General features: G+C 43.2%; 2 protein-coding genes across 2 annotated transcripts; one reads left to right on the top strand and one right to left on the bottom strand.

Annotated features, from left to right (window-relative positions):
- Window positions 1–2,674: 2,674 nt before the first annotated feature.
- Window positions 2,675–4,382, bottom strand: cbln2b (cerebellin 2b precursor; the record flags this gene model as incomplete). The annotated part of the gene is made up of 3 exons (XM_083677706.1): window positions 3,966–4,382; window positions 3,063–3,182; window positions 2,675–2,872 (listed from the first exon to the last, which is right to left on the bottom strand). Exons 1-3 carry the CDS (start codon window positions 4,251–4,253, stop codon window positions 2,675–2,677), a joined length of 606 nt encoding a protein of 201 aa, XP_083533832.1. The 5' UTR covers window positions 4,254–4,382.
- Window positions 4,383–9,259: 4,877 nt separating this feature from the next.
- On the top strand, window positions 9,260–15,266 carry fbxo15 (F-box protein 15; the record flags this gene model as incomplete). The annotated part of the gene is made up of 9 exons (XM_083681174.1): window positions 9,260–9,414; window positions 10,026–10,130; window positions 10,214–10,453; window positions 11,732–11,932; window positions 12,247–12,376; window positions 13,044–13,123; window positions 13,917–14,062; window positions 14,347–14,471; window positions 14,997–15,266. The coding sequence occupies 9 exons, from the start codon at window positions 9,260–9,262 to the stop codon at window positions 15,264–15,266; spliced, it is 1,452 nt and encodes a 483-aa protein (XP_083537300.1).
- Window positions 15,267–16,220: the final 954 nt, after the last annotated feature.

The following is a 16,220-nucleotide window of genomic DNA, read 5'->3' as shown; positions in this document are numbered from 1 at the left end:
TTGACTTGGTAGAGTGGTATTGCTGTTTGATAGGATAATTTGGCGGTTGTGGTAAATTACATTGGCGATTTATCACATCTCACATCAAATGAAAACCTTTATAGCAGCTGACTGAAAGCACACATGGATGAAGAGCATCCCCTTCAGTGCTGTGATATCCCTTTGTTAGAATAATGGTGACAATAACTAGAATTAGGTAACAAAAAACTAAGTCATAGTTTTACATTTTAGTGCCGTTTGGTCATCAATGATGAAGACATTTGTTTGAGATATGCCCCAATTAGCTGAAGAGATCATTTTTTCAAATGGACTGTTCAAGGCGGTATAGGCTCAATAACAAGTTTAAAGACCATTTTTAAAACACTGTCCAAATATCTGTTGAGGGGGAGGCAGTGTCTGGTTGCCAGAGCCACTCTACTCTGTACAGTTCTACCCCTGGCATCAGCCATGCTAACAGCAGGCCTCTCTGCTTTGCTCTCAGCTGTTGTGTTTTCCTGAGAAGATGGAGGCATCGTGCTCACAAAATGGATGCACATGCAGGTATTCACCCAGATGTGTGAGTGTAAGCTCACTCGTGGTGCCTGTTGCCTTAATGAATTGTGTGGCAGGTACTGTACAGAGTTTGTTAGTCATTCAGAAATTTAGTTTTCTAATCAAAAACATGTGCTGATCCCAAGGGTACTGAGATTCTAAAGCCAATCTTGCTGATTGTACTCAATGAAATAATTTTACTATGAGAATTCTTAAGTCTATATTTCATTACACACATCACATTACAATGAGTGAGGAAAATATTTTTAAAATATATTAAAAAGGATATGACGTCAACTTATGGATGACATCAATCTGACCCATCATTGACTTTTTACTGTGATTTCTTTTTTTCTTTTTTTTTACAGCGGAAGATATCGCAAATCATCTGTTTAAAATGTTGGCAACTGTGATAGTAAGGAGATCCTGATGAGAATTAGCCAAAACATTTACAGTAAATAAACACAATCTGGGATATTCTCATCATTTTACCCTCTTTTGATCAGAGCAGATTCAACCAAACTCATTTGGCCCCCAGTAGTAGCTAGGTAGCCATCTTGCTTTGACATTTTGATGGCTGCTTAGATTACAGTATAGTACAGCCTACCCACATCACAAACTGGCGTATTTCATTTTTTGAAACATTAGCAAAAGAAAAATGTCTATAGGTCCTGATATTACTGTTTTTAAAGGACTACTTAAACATAGCAGTAGTCACATTTAAAATGTCTTAAAATGCCGTAAAAAAACCACACAAGCCCAAACATTACCAAGTCCAGAATGGCTGTCTAAACATGTATGTTGGTCCCCTAGATACGAACAAAAAACACAAGGTTGGTTGAAGTTGTTGACTATGCAGAAGCTATGTACTCCAACACTGCTGAAATACAGACTTGAAATTGTGTGTGTGTGTGTGTGTGTGTGTGTGTGGTGTGTGTGTGTGTGTGTGTGTGTGTGTGTGTGTGTCTGTGTTCGTTTCTAGCATATCATTGTATCATGATTTAGCTGATGATTGCACTAGCCACATATGTGGGCAATTATTGTATTATAACCGTTTCAGGTTACATGTACAAGACAGTTGAATACAGTTTGGAGCAACCATTCCGACGCAGCACCTGTAGTTTCGGTTTCAGCACCTTGGACAGCGACAGTTATACCAGCGTCGGTGAGGGACGCCATCGCCTTTACTGTACGTTGGTGTGGCCTGTGCGTACTGGGACGATTAAGTTGGTTTTAAACGTTTGGCCTATGGCTACATCACTTCAGACCTATCGTCATTTCAAACGCAAAAATGATAGAATAAAAGTGAATAGATAGGCGTATACAATACAATATTTTTATTAGGCGGGACATCATATATGGGAATGTTTGTTATTTTCACAATGTACATTTTGTGAGCAACGTCACTGAACACTAAATCAGTCAAAGCTACGCAGATCCGAAATGTAGAACACCATAATGTGAATATGTACTTTATAAATTAGATAAATGTTTAGTAAAAGAGTTTTAAGATGTCTCCATTGGCTGAAATATGTCGCCTTTTTTTCTTTTAATAATCTCTGAATAGTAGGCGGCCTATATTTGGCTTAATTTCAATATGTTCAGCATCCAAACGCAACACCATGGACAGCACAAAACAAAAATCTTCCATTCGTGCAAAAAAATGCTTTGGTCGTGAAAGCACTTATTTTCTGGACGTCCATAATTCCATACACCTCACTTGACGGAAACCATATTCTTAAGGCTATACAAACACAAAATAGAGCATTGGTAAATACACGTGGTTCGGGACTGAAGTTCTTCGACTAATCTTCTCATTTTCCAGTTGTCCAGGTACACATGGGTGTACACTGACTTGTCCGTTGACAAAAGTTAATTGTTTCCCCAGCGATAAAATCCAAATAATCGACAGGTGTACACGTCACAGGTCGATCGATTCGTTTATCCTCCAGATTGCCTTGGTCGATGGATTTGTATGTATGGACTCCAAGGAAACGTTAATGTTTGACTTATAGATATAGTGTGTAGGTACACGTTTGTCGGTCTCCCTCGCTGACAGTTTTGTTCAAATAAATAACATGTTTGTCTTTTCGTTCCTCAACCGAGGAAGAGTCACGTGGCGATGGTGTAATCGCAAATCAAATTATAGTGGAAAGACTAAGAAGCCTGAGAACGTGGAATATTTCCATCCGCCCATGAGTGTGCCCCGTTCCAGCTTCAGATAGACCCGGTCCTCGCGCTCCAACATCAGCAGAACTCCGTTGCTCGCCGCCTCCCGCGTAACGTCCTGGTCACCGGCAAACGCTGATATAACCGGGTAGTCATTCTGCATCAGGTTGACCTAGAGTAATAGAAACAGCACGAGCACTTTCAGACCGACCTGTTACCTTTAACCGGTCCTCAGAGGGAATAACGCACAACATTGTTGCCTACTTTATCTGGATAGCCTTGTAAACTGTACGCTAAATGCAGCCAACTGAAATTATTATCATCCGAAAAAGAATAAATGGGGTGTAAACGGTTGGGCTCACCTGTATGGTTTGTCTGTTGTAGACCTTCACCACATGAAAGCTGAAGCTGTAGATTCCCCTCCTCGGCGCCTGGAACAAACTCGCTTTAAGATCGAAATGATTGCCGATGTTCACTAAAACCTGCAACAAGATAATAAAATAAGTACGCAGTTGCACTCGAAGGTAGATGGTGGACGATGGGTTAAACTGGCCAAATAACTGTTCACTTTCACACTGCGTAAAATTATTTCCTTCATATTATAACGATAATACATCCACCTTTACAACATACAGTTTAGGGAATGCAATACAGTTCATAGAATACACTTCGATTGTTACAGTCACGCGTGGTGATCAATACGCGGGGTTTCAATAAACACACGTCAGTTTCTTGGGGGACGCGGGGGGGACGGGACAATCTAATTAACATAATACTGTTCACAGTCCATCAGCGCACCCGCGGCGCAAAATACTCCACTTGAGTGTCAGAGAACATTTACATCCAACCATCACTAACACAATACAGCACCACAAGACGCCACCGAATCTACATATGAAACAGAATCATGAAAGCATAAGAGCGCATTTTGGAATCACAAAACCAATAGCCTAAAACTGCAGCATTTGTTTGGGGCAAATTACGCGCCACCGTACCCGTTCTCAAGTGCTGCGAGCTGATTAATAACAGCTTCACAAAACTGCTCAAGTTTTAAGTGAGATGAAGACGGTGTCATTGATGTTTCCATGCGCATGACGCAACCCATCACAAGTTATTTTAGCTTTTGGTAAATTAATAGCTTATTAGCCCCATAATTATATACCAGTCGGTGCTGTTGAACTGTGCCAACTGCAATATATGTTTTCCAAACTGACATCCATATAGGGCACAGATGCGTACACTGTAAAGTCCTGAGGACACCTGACCTGGTCAAAGTAGATGGTCATGGAAGTGTTGCTCATCTCCGACGGCTCGTGATTAGTTCCGCGCACCGCGGAAAAAGCCACCTTGGCGCCGGCAGAGCGGACGGATATCCCGAGCGAGGAGGTGACCCCTCCGTCCGAGGAAGGGTTGGAGTCGCACACCACCAGACACTTCCCTTCTAGTACGATAGGCTCCGTGTCGTTCTGGCCGAGGCATAGCACCACGCCGCATCCCATGAGGAGGGTCAGTGCCAGCATGGCACAGGGTCCCGGGAAGCGCGCTGGCACCATGGTCGGAACGCTGATCCTGTGCACACTGATACTACCCGGCAGCCCCTTGGAGGTTTGTTAGGACTCGATCACCTGGTCCAACCTTACTCCTTTCTCTAACTCGCTCTCTCCGGCTCTCTCTCTCTCTCTCTCTCTCAAACACACATATGCGCTCTGACACACACCCTCACACACCCTCTCTCTCTTTCTCACTCCCCTCCCTCCTGTGCTCCTCAGTTGATATTGAGATGGTCTTCAGACAGCTGGTGTGGTATATCCTGGTGATTTAAAAGACAAATAAGAACAGATTTATGGCAGCCCATTACATTTGACTACCATACTGAACCAGATGTGAATGGATGAGTTGAATACATATCATGCGTAAAACACACTAACAATATAGTTGCGTACGAGATAAGGTCCACATTTTCATCAGTAATGTCAAATAAGATTAGTTATTCATAATATATATGTACTGGGAACATCACTCGTTGTAAATTGCACAGCGAGGCGATAATATATGTAATTTTAAAATGTAATGACATAATCAACAATGCGATCAAATTATTTAAAGTCAACCAGGGTGACTTGTCTTTTTCTCACAACTTAGGCTATATTTACTATTATTCTTTACTAAACAGTAGCACAAGTTAAAAAACACCAATCATCCACGGAAAAGTCCCTTGGACGTTACCTGTTATAGCCATAGCCCCGGTGTGATCTCTCTTCCCACGTAGGTATATGCAGCAGCGCGCAGAGTGAACTGAGCGGAAGGCTCGCCTGTGCAGAAAAGGAATCGCCCGTCGTTTCCCTTTGGAAGGTCGATTCACGCCCATCCTTTTTATTCAAGTACAATATTGTTACCAAGGCAGAAGGGCTCTCCACACATACTGCTAGAGAGGACTTACCACACGCTTGGATTAATTAGTTTGTTTACATAACCAGTTGAATGCGGTGTGCTCATGCATCATGGGCCCTCGTGGGACTGCAGAGTTCACCTGCTCCCAGTGCACCAGCAATTTATATGCCGCCGGTTTTTCTCTCGTGTCGCGAGCTGATTAATCAGAGATGAAAGGGGTACAACAGCGGATATCATTGCTTTTGCGCTATTCATGTAATTCGCCATGCATGTCACTAATTTCAGTCTAAAACTGGCACTTTTACAGAGGGAGCCACTGAGAGATACGAGTGCGCCACCCAGTGGTATTGAAGCGGTAGTTGAGCTGTATGGGCCTATTTATTTTCCACTCAGGTGGATGAAGTACGCCTAAAGCTGAACAGTGATTGGGTGCTTATATTAGTCATAATGATTACAAATCAACCACGCTTTGAGTGTCTACACTCACGGGCCACTTTATTAGGTACACCTTGCTAGTACCGGGTTGGACCCCCGTTTGCCTTCAGAACTGCCTTAAGTCGTTGTGGCATAGATTCAACAAGGTGCTGGAAACATTCCTCAGAGATTTTGGTCCATATTGACATGATAGCATCACGCAGTTGCTGCAGATTTGTCGGCTGCACATCCATGATGCAAATCTCCCGTTCCACCACATCCCAGAGGTGCTCTATTGGATTGATATCTGGTGTCTGTGGAGGCCATTGGAGTACAGTGAAGTCATTGTCATGTTCAAGAAACCAGTTTGAGATGATGTGAGCTTTGTGACAAGGTGCGTTATCCTGCTGGAAGTAGCCATCAGAAGATGGGTACACTATGGTCATAAAGGGATGGACATGGTCAGCAACAATACTCAGGTAGGCTGTGGTGTTTAAACAATGCTCAATTGGTACTAAGGGGCCCAAAGTGTGCCAAGAAAATATCCCCCACACCATTAGACATTTGCGTTAACGAGCAGTTGAACAGGTGTACCTAATAAAGTGGCCGGTGAGTGTAGTTGTTTATCTGTGTAGGCTGTTGTTCTCTGAAAGTTGTCTGAATTCCCTGTTGCATCAGAGGGTAACCTGTTTTTACTGTGCAGTTGCAGTAATGGTGTTTGATTTCTGCTGAGCAATGACCAATACATAGGAAATAATAACCATATTATAAATATTAAACAGTTAGACGTATGCACTGTAGTCTACAGTGTGTTGTGCCTTGCCTGCTCCACCTATACCCCGTCTTTTCAATAGTTTCATAACATGTCATAATGCTTTGAAGAGCTGTGTAGAAGGGGCCCTATCAGAGCTCTCTATACCTCTCATAGTGTGTTTCAGAACTGGTGAACCGCCCCACTTAACCCATAATGAGCTGTCACTCTCCTCTCTATAAGCTCTGCTAATTGGAAAGACTATGCAAGAGCTTCATATTCATACGGTAGGCTACGTTTGACTTCACTGATTATCCCACTGGGCAAAAAGAGGGGTCGGTACATTGTTAGGGCCCATCAGGTATGTGTCGTCCATATTCCAGATGCAATTAAAACAGGGATTTTAGATGATATAGTGTGGAATTTCTATCCAATTGCCATAGTCATCACCCCATCGATTCACATCAGTCCATCCCAGCCAATCATGATGGTCTTTGGCTACAGATTTGTGTAAATGCTCACCCTTTATTTTGAAATTGTAACCATCTACCTCATAAGATCCCTATATGATCCTTATGTATGGGTACGTCTCTCTTTTAAAACCACCACATACTGTAAAACATGGTCAGCAGTGTAGCCAATGTCAAAGACCAATACAGCACAGATACAAAGAGCATGTTAGAGCAACAACATAGAGATGAAACCCTGAAGAAACGTCAGTTGAATAAAAAAACTGACTTTTGTTTCAACAAAAAGCACACCATAATTCACTGAAATGAAAATAAAAGCCTTAGGGGAAAAAAAGTATGATCTGCCAGTTATCCATGTCAATTGCAAGTGACCCACTTGCCTTGCAGAAGTCAATCAGAGACATAATGATGTACAGTATCAACTGTAGTTTATAAATAGATCATGGCTACCCCGCATCATGCCACATGCACAACACTGCACTCCCCCCTTCCTCTCCCCACTTCATTTGACAAACATCACACTGTCAGTGCTGAGTGACAAGCCATGCAGAAGCATGACATCAGGTATCCAGAAGCAACAACTGACCGCAGGCCCGCAGAAGGACACGTTGCCACACAAAACATCAAATGTCAAGTGGAGAGGGCATAGCGCCTGGTATTACCATAACACAGGCTGCCTCCACCCCGAGAGCGGGCTTCACTTCAGTGAGACAAGCAGGCCGGCAATACTGAGAATGTTATGGTTATTTTCTGTGACAGCTAGCAGAACAGACAGGCCCCTAGGAGAAGGGGGGGATCCCGACCCTCTATTGTATGCTGCATCTTAGAGACATCTGCTTAATGAAAAGAGACTTCGCCTCAGTCCTGCTGCCATTGTTTATTTGTGCGTAATTCACAACGCAGGCTGGTAAATATTTGCATTAGAGGAAACATTGGTGTAATTGTGTACTTCCCCTTGTGGCGTGTTTGATTTGCCATGATGCGATTAAGAAATCAGCCCGTCAGAATTACGAATGCTTCTGAGGAGAGGAATTGATGTTCATTTGATCATTCCTTCAAAAGAGATTTCTGTATTGCCCCTCCCCTCTAATTTGCTCGTTCTATGGTTGTGTTTAGAGATCTATAGCAGTAAATTAATGAAGAAATCATACACCAACAGATTTTACAAAGCCATTCACCCCCCTCCTCCCCCAGTGTACTCTCAAGAGACGTCTGAGATCATGCATTAAGAAAAACATGGTGTTTATGTGTTGTGTGTTGTGTGTTTATGTGTGTGTGTGTGTGTTGTGTACAGGTAAGTGTGCCCATGTCTCCAGTGAGGCCACAGGGCTCTATAAACCTGGGAGATCTCTCTCTGATTTTTCTCAAAAGAAGCCGCAGAGAAAAATAAATAACATTTTCATTGAGTTCTGTGGCCTGTGGCCTCCCTGAACCCTACATATGCGATAGTGACCTCTATCTTAGCATGCGCTGGAGGGGCAAAATAACATTCATTTCCCAAGTTCCTCCACTGGTTTGACCATTGACACTCAACCTTCCCGCTGAGCGATATATATATATTGCTGACCTGGAGATACACATCTCCAGAATAGGGGTTGTTTTCATTTTGAAAGTAAACTGTTGATCTCCAATATGTTTCTCTCTTTCTTGTCTGTCGGAGTCACGCATCAATACTAGGGTTGATCACCAGCTGTTTTCTCTCTCCCTCCTCTTCTCATTCTCTCTCTCTTTTATGTGTAATCTAACAGTGTATTGGAAGAGTGGGAGACAAGTGCAGATTGTTTACTTATACACATTGTAGATTAATTGATTGTGTGTGTGTGTGTGTGTGTGTGTGTGTGTGTGTGTGTGTTTTCATGCAATGGAGCAGTGCGGTGAAATATGTCTGTGCGTGAGGCAGCATCCGTACTCTGAAAGCTGCTGTTCAACGCATGGCCAATGCCTGGTTTTAGCTCAGGTTGGCAACGCTACCATTTAGTAAAAGACAAAACAAAAGCGATTACACAATAAATGTTTCAAACCTCGGGGAAAACCCATAGGAGGCAGTATTGAGTAGCAATATAAAAACGCTGAAAGACCGTTTTCCTCGATTCACCTGGCTCCGGACTTATCAACAGTTATTTGAAGTCTTTGCTACGTTGTAGCACAACTTTTTCCTCCTTCGATTAAATGCACCTAAATATTCACATACTCTGTGTATTTCAGAACGAATGGTTGATCATACCCAGCAGTAAGGATTGCACATGGAAAAACTGAGCACGCAGACAGCTACGAAAACACTTCAACAGCCTTTCGTCAACGACAACAACACTTGACCATGTGACTAATGAAATTTGCTAGTCTGCTTTTGCACATGTTATCTTAGTGCTTACTTAGTTTGTCGGTCTCGTTACTAGCAAATATGATATTATAAATTCCGTCTCTGTGTTAATAGCTAGCAAAGTAAAGCTGTAGCCAGAGTACAGTAGCTAGCTTGCTATCCCACAAGTTGAAAACTTGGCCTGCCTGCCTGCAGCAGGAGGGTGCTGTAACCATGGCTACTGGACGCGGACAGCTTTTCCCGAGTTTCAGAGCAGGGTTGGAGAGGAAAGCATCGGAAATTAACGGCAGAGGACCGACGGCAAAAAAGACTCAATGTTCTTCTAAGAAAAAGGAGAATACGCCCACAGAACGCCCAAGCACTCATAGGTGAAGTGTGTTTGTCCTCATGTTGTGCCAAGCGTGCAGGCCTGGAGTTAAGTGAACAAGCTAGCCCCCACCCCACAGCAAGCTGATTTTAGTACCATTTTTGTCAGTGTGCTTTACTGCAATGCAACTTTGATTTCGTAATTTTAGGTGCTTAGCGTCAAACTGTGCTGAGCCAGTGATGATGCCACATCAGACTCCTGCAGTCCGCCATCCTGCACGAGCAAGGTCTTCCAAACATGCTGTCAAACCAGCTGTCTGTACTCAAAACCACATAGCGAGGTAGGCACATACGCAATGCCTCTGTACGCTTCTATAATCCCAGGTGCCAGGATTTGGCTTGAAATGGTGTATAGTAGTAGTGTGTTTTCCACAGGGAAAGTTTGTAAAATGCAGGTTACAGTTTACAAGTCCACACCTTCAGCAATGGACAGAAATTAACTGTATTACATTCTCTGTTGCCTGTGTCCTCCTTTCTGAACAGAATATTTGTATTAGTTTCAATTAGCTCACAAATTTCACAGGAGAGGTTTTGCGTGCACTGCTGCCTCTGCCGATTGAGATGGACCACTTTCATTTGTGTTTTGAATCATTCCTAATTGACCTTTCATTAGATTGCCACCTGAGATCCTGATGAAGATCCTTTCATACCTGGATGCCTCTTCTCTCTTCTGTATTGGCTTTGTCAACAAGCTTTTCTATCAGCTGGGCAACAACAAGTAAGAAGAAGTGAATAGCTGATACAAAATCGATCCTTATCAGTGTAATGGGGCACCTGACATTGTGATTTATTTATTTTCAGTGCAATGTGGCACAAGATGTACTCTGCGGAGTATGAGAAGAGTAAAAAGTGGAAGCCGAAGCGCATGGATGAGGTTGGGCAGAAGCTGAGTGGCATGGATCTTCGGGAGAGACCTGAGGGCTACTGGAGGAGGCTGTACTTCAGCACCATGGCTGGATACAATGAGAACAAGTGGAAGAGGGAGCTGAGGGCCATCAACCCCTACACAGGACTGCCCAGCCAGACAGAGAGAGTCCTCAGGTTAGACATACAGTACTGCCTCTTTAGTTTGGCCAGTTTCTGTCAGATTTGCCATGTGTGTGTGTGTGTGTGTGTGTGTGTGTGCCTGTGTGCGTGTGTGCGCGTGTGTTTGCATTTTTAAATTGCTGAAACACTCACTCTCTTGATAGTCAAATATAAAATGTTATTTAGCTCAGATAAAAAAAAACATTAGACAGGCAGCCAGGCTCACTCTTCATTCATATTTAAGAGATTTCCCTTTGATATGGATTTTCTCACACACCCCAACTTCAATATTTGTTCTCAGTGCCTGTTCAGCGACAGCAGACAGACCTTTCATTGCTATTTATATGGATGTATGTGTGGGAATTCCTGCCTCACGCTGTCAAGGAAGGTGATATGTAAAGTTAAACTGTGGAGACGAAGCAGTGCCCTGCTGCTACATGGAAATGTGAGGACGACATGAGCCACTCGCAATCAAACACAAGGCACGTTTGTTTATCTTCTCCCTCTCCTAATGACCCTGTCTTATTAAAGGTGAGGGAGGAAGTACCAGACTGAAATGCTTAGGGAATACCAGCACATGGGCAAGAGCGATTCTGCGGCGGTATCTGCAGTGTTTTTATAACCTCTGATTAGAAGCAGCGCAGCACTCAATTTTGAGTTCCATGGCAGCCGCGGCGCTACAGAGGGGAAGGAGAAATAATTGTGTTCCTTGCAGAGGCTGTGCGAATTGTTGAAATAAATTACTTGGAACCCCTCTCCATCCTCCTCCTCCTCCCCCCTACCTGCCCAGACAGGTCCCTCTGGAGCCTCTGTGTTAGACACGCGGGAGGATGCGATTTACCCCGGTAATAATCATTTACGGACGGACGGACACACAACAGGCAGTGAAATTCCCCTGGGCCCCCTAGGGCCTCCTGGCTGTTCTGGTTTTTAGTTTTAGTCTCTCACTTAATTGATAGGGAATGGTGCTTCTGCCCAGGTGCTGGATGCATCACAGTGGGGGTATCCCTGAGTCGCTGTTCGGACAGAATTGGATCCAAAAATGCAGTTTAATTTCAGCTATTGTAAGTCATTGCTATTTTATTGGGTCATCGCGTTTGCTGCACCTTCAGAGTCACAATATAATGCGGTTGTATAGCCAAACACAGGACTAGCCTGCTTCTTGTTGCTTGGCTAATATGTATGATAGAGAGAACAAACTAACATATACTGAAAATAGCTAAATACAGGTCATCATCTTCAAATATGAATATGAAACCTTGACTATGTCATGACAACATTCTTCCCTTTCAGAAACCGGCGTGTTACCTGGGAGATCACGGTGTCAGATAAACGTGGGTGTGAGGGCACGTTTGAGCAAGGCCACGCCTACTTCTCAGATTCCTCTGTGACTGTGTGTTGGAGCAGTGGCAACTGGCCTCTCTTCCACTACCTCTCAACCCTGCAGCTCCACGGGGTCATGAGAGTCGCCCTCAACTGCCCCAACCTCAACAGGTCAGTCTGTCTCTATCTATACATCCATCCATCCATCCATCCATCCATCCATGTCTATGACTCTGTATCTCTCTCGGTTTCACACTCACACTCACACACGCACACACACACACACACACACACGCACACGTTCACACTGCTGTCCAGCCAACAGCTCCAGATCCGTCCACTCATCTGTTTTACTTACAGTATCTGTCATCCATCCATTTACACATCCATCCATGAATCCACACATCCACACAAACACATGTCAAGTCATATTTTATCTTTGTGGTGTGTAGTGATATGCGTGTTTCTCTGTTGCCCCCCCTCAGACCTGGCTGGCGATCACTGATAGCCAAGTTTGACCAAAACACCATCTCTAAGAGTGGGTTCGTCATTGGCAAAGACAAACTGGTCAATCTGGTGCTTCTCCCTCCTGGTGTCATCATTGGCTTCTGGAGAGTATGTCATCTATGGCTCTGGAGAGAGTTAGTCTACCCAACCAAAATATCCCATTTTAGATAGTATTTGAGGCCTCTAGCAGGTTATTAAAAACAGAAACTGGGTTTTCAGTGTTGAAAAGAAAAAAGTATGTACAAAGAGATGTGTGAGAAGTCTGTGTTTTTGGATGACAGTAGCTACCAGGGATGGAAATGTAACTAGCCCGGGGCAAGTTGTTTTCAGAGCTGGCTAGTGAACAATGTGGCCAACTAGCCTGACAGGCCCGTGAATAACAATAAAGTCTCAACTGAACAGTCAAAGTTATAGCTGTACATTTATGGGAAATATTAATGTGTAGTAGATCAGAAATGAATTTAAATATTGTTTATCTGTATTCAAAATAATATTCTTATCTTAGCCATGGTTTGGACCGTGGGCTTATAGAATGTCCCCAGCATGGCTGGGAGACATTGCAGTCTACTACCTCTGCTGGCCAGGGCCAAAAATTCTAAAGTTCCGTCCCTGGTAGCTACTCTAATATGATTTTATTTAACAGTGTGAAAACCAAGGTGTTTTTGGTTTATCAAGGAAACCTGGTCACCTGGTCTGATTGAAGAGGGTCTCTCAAGGTAACTCATCTAAAATCTTCTCTCTCTCCCTCTCTGTCTCTGTCTCTTTGCAGGGCCAGGGCCAGTCCATTGCCTTTGTCATGGTCAACCTCCACTTTCACAGACTGGTGGAGAGGAGTCTCCTGGGCTCGTCCATTTGGTATGCTATGCTGCCCCTGGCTTAGGAAAAGGCCAGCACTTTTTACTCACGTTCTTAAATGTCTTTATTGCCAACAGATGGCAAGCTTAGTGTTTCAAAGAGTGTTTAAAGACGCCTGGAAACCAGATGTCCCCTAACTTGACAAAGGGTCACTACCCAGATTTATGAATTATGTATGTTTATTCAATTTATTTTCTTCGTGATTTCATCCAGGATTCACAACACATATGATACTGTTTCAATTGAGGTCTCTTCTTTTTTTCTTTTTTTTTATTAATGTCAGAGCTTGAGGAAATAATTGATTTTACCTGCATCCACTTACCAATTCACAGAATATAATCAGTTTCTTTAATGACTGATGTATACAGTCTGCACTGCATAGCACACCTATAGTGTTATGTGGTTGTGTGAGTGAGCCTCAGGCCTTATTGCAGCCTATATGGTGTGATAACTCCATCTCCTGGTGACTGGTGAGAATGGATCCTGACGTCGTGTACGGTAGCATCACGTTTTCTTTCGCTTGCTTTGCTTCCTTTTCAGTTGGCAGAAGAGAACTATGTTTTGGAACAGAATATGTTACTCTTTCCTGTATTCAGTCATACTCGTTCAGAAACTGTATCCAGAAACTGATGTATCATACATACAAACTCACTTCCAAAGCCAAAGATCTTGACCTATTCACTTGCACACACTCTCCATTGCCCTCTCACTCCTCACGTGTTGTGCTTTCCTATTACATAACTGACATCCATTCTCTTACTCTCACTTGTTCCCAACGTTTTCTCTCATCTAGCCCATACTCAATGCTAGAAGACAGGCCGCTTTTCGATGATGTGGACCCCAACTACGGTCTCCATGGTTACTCGCTACACATCGTACTTCACAACACGGTCACTCGAATCATGTCGGGACGTTTCCCTCAACTCTACTGTCGGAAAGGTAAAGAAACCACAATCCAGAAGATAGAGAAAGCACTCTAAACCTTTTGCTCTGTGGATACAGTACATTTGGTCTGAGCTCTGTTTTGATATGAAGTCTGAACTGAAACCTCTAATGGAGACAAGGCCGGATGTATTGCTGTTGTCTGACATTGTCTGAATGTCTCCTTGCTAGGCCTTAAAGTTTACTGCCTGGGCTGCCTATAGTACAGAATGACTGTGATTTGTATAATACCTAATCAGCCTCTTCCTCTGTGATATTGGTTGTGTGTTGTCATTGACTAGATAATATCCAGGACGGCTTCATTCCGCTGAATGCCATCAACAGGAACAACCTGTCCCAGCATACACCCCTCTGTGGCAAGATCAGCCTTCCCTGGAAATCTGACCACCTGGGGGGGGCCGTGGAGGTACGCTGTAGTACACTAACACTAGTGGTTGGTCCCAAATGAACCCCTAAATCAGCCCCTAAACGCCTCTCTTACTGGAAGGATTGGTTGAGTTTCTACCAAATAGCAAGCTCAGTTGATCTAAGGCTAGGGAGTGTAGGGGTTGGTTTTGTAGTGGTTGCTCTGAATTTTCCAATTATTCATCCTATAAGGAATAGGCATTCACCCCCAACCCAATTTTAGCCTTTAAAACCTCCTAACCTTTGAAAATACATAATTATAAGTACTATTGTTTGTCAAAAGCAAAAAACCTCATGTCCTAAAATCCTTTTTCTCCCCATCCTAATGCAGTGTTTCCCCTTCCATTGAATAGGAGGGGTGTGGATCTGTTTTGCTCTGCCTAAAACCTTACATGGAACTCAATGTTGGTAATGACAACCATGGATGTGGATTTGGGGGCCTCTGAGCCCCGCCCTAAGAGATGTGAGGGGGAAAACACTGTCCTAATGTCTTTCCCCCTTTCCTCCTCTCTCCCCCTCTCTGTAGAACTGCTGCATGATGAGTCTGACCCTGCTGGACGAGTCCCAGAATCCCTTCTGGTGTGTCAGCACCCCCGTCTCTATGGTGCTGTCTGAAAATAAGAAGGTCTCCTATGACTACCAGGGTGAGAACTTCTTCATCAACTACCAGGATATTGACGGCAAGGTGAAAATGCAGCTGGTGTGGCTGGAGGAGCAAGGACAGTTCTTCCTCATCAGCCTTGTAGTCTTCATTGCCGTGGCCAAAGTTAACAAGTACTTTGGGAGAGAGTATTGAGGCCGCTTTGTTGAATCTATGTGATGATGGTGAAGTGACTTTGTTTCTTTGTTTTTCAACAAGCTTGAAGCTGTTCATGTTAGAGGTTTTGCTTTAGCAAAAATTCTGTTACGATTTTGTAATATTTGTACAGTTTTGTGTATTATTTCTTTCATTCCTTTCTCAAGTGATTTCGTCCATCTTGTGAAAAGAACACAATGTGAGGAATATGTAAGTAATGAGTAATGGCAAATGGAGCATAAATTTGATATTTTTATGATTTAAACATGTCAATGTTATTTTGTCTGCGTAGTTTGTCACCATCTGCGCAAATTACATACACACTCCTTGTAGAGGTTTCGTCCAAAAGTGGAGTTAACCCATTGCTGTCTGCTATGCGTTGAGTTTCAGTTGTAGGTATTTGTCATGGTGACAACAGATTATACTCTACGGCCCTAGTGGAATGCGAATATTCTCTACTACATTTTTAGTTATTTTGGGCATGGAAATGAGGACATTTTAGGGAGTCATCATAAAGGCACGTGTATGGAATGCTAAATGTTTCAGTCAGCGATCCCATGAAACTACAACTTGAGAGGATGCAATTCAATTGAGTACTATTTTTGGATTTGTTTAAGGATTACATGATTTCAGTCTCCATTGTTTAATCTTGGTTAATCCAAGCGTTCTTACCTGTTACACATCTGAGTGTCCAAGTTGTCGTAGTAAGCCTTATCCCTATATCTGAACACTAATAGCTATTACCCCAATTGCATTGTCAACCACTATGCAATTACCCTTAGATGAAAATTGGGTTTAATGCTGACACTGTGACCCAGTCTCATAGTTGAGATAGAATTAGGCTTGGATCAATTATTGGAATCAGTCGCAGTGTTGCTGATGGGCCAGTGTTGCTGATGGGCCAGTGTTGCTGATGGCCATAAAAACACAACCCTGGTTTCAGAGTAATAGGAT

The sequence above is a fragment of the Argentina silus genome (genome assembly GCF_951799395.1).
Source record: "Argentina silus genome assembly, chromosome: 1".
NCBI lineage: Eukaryota > Metazoa > Chordata > Actinopteri > Argentiniformes > Argentinidae > Argentina > Argentina silus.
This window is presented reverse-complemented; position numbering and strand designations above follow the sequence as displayed.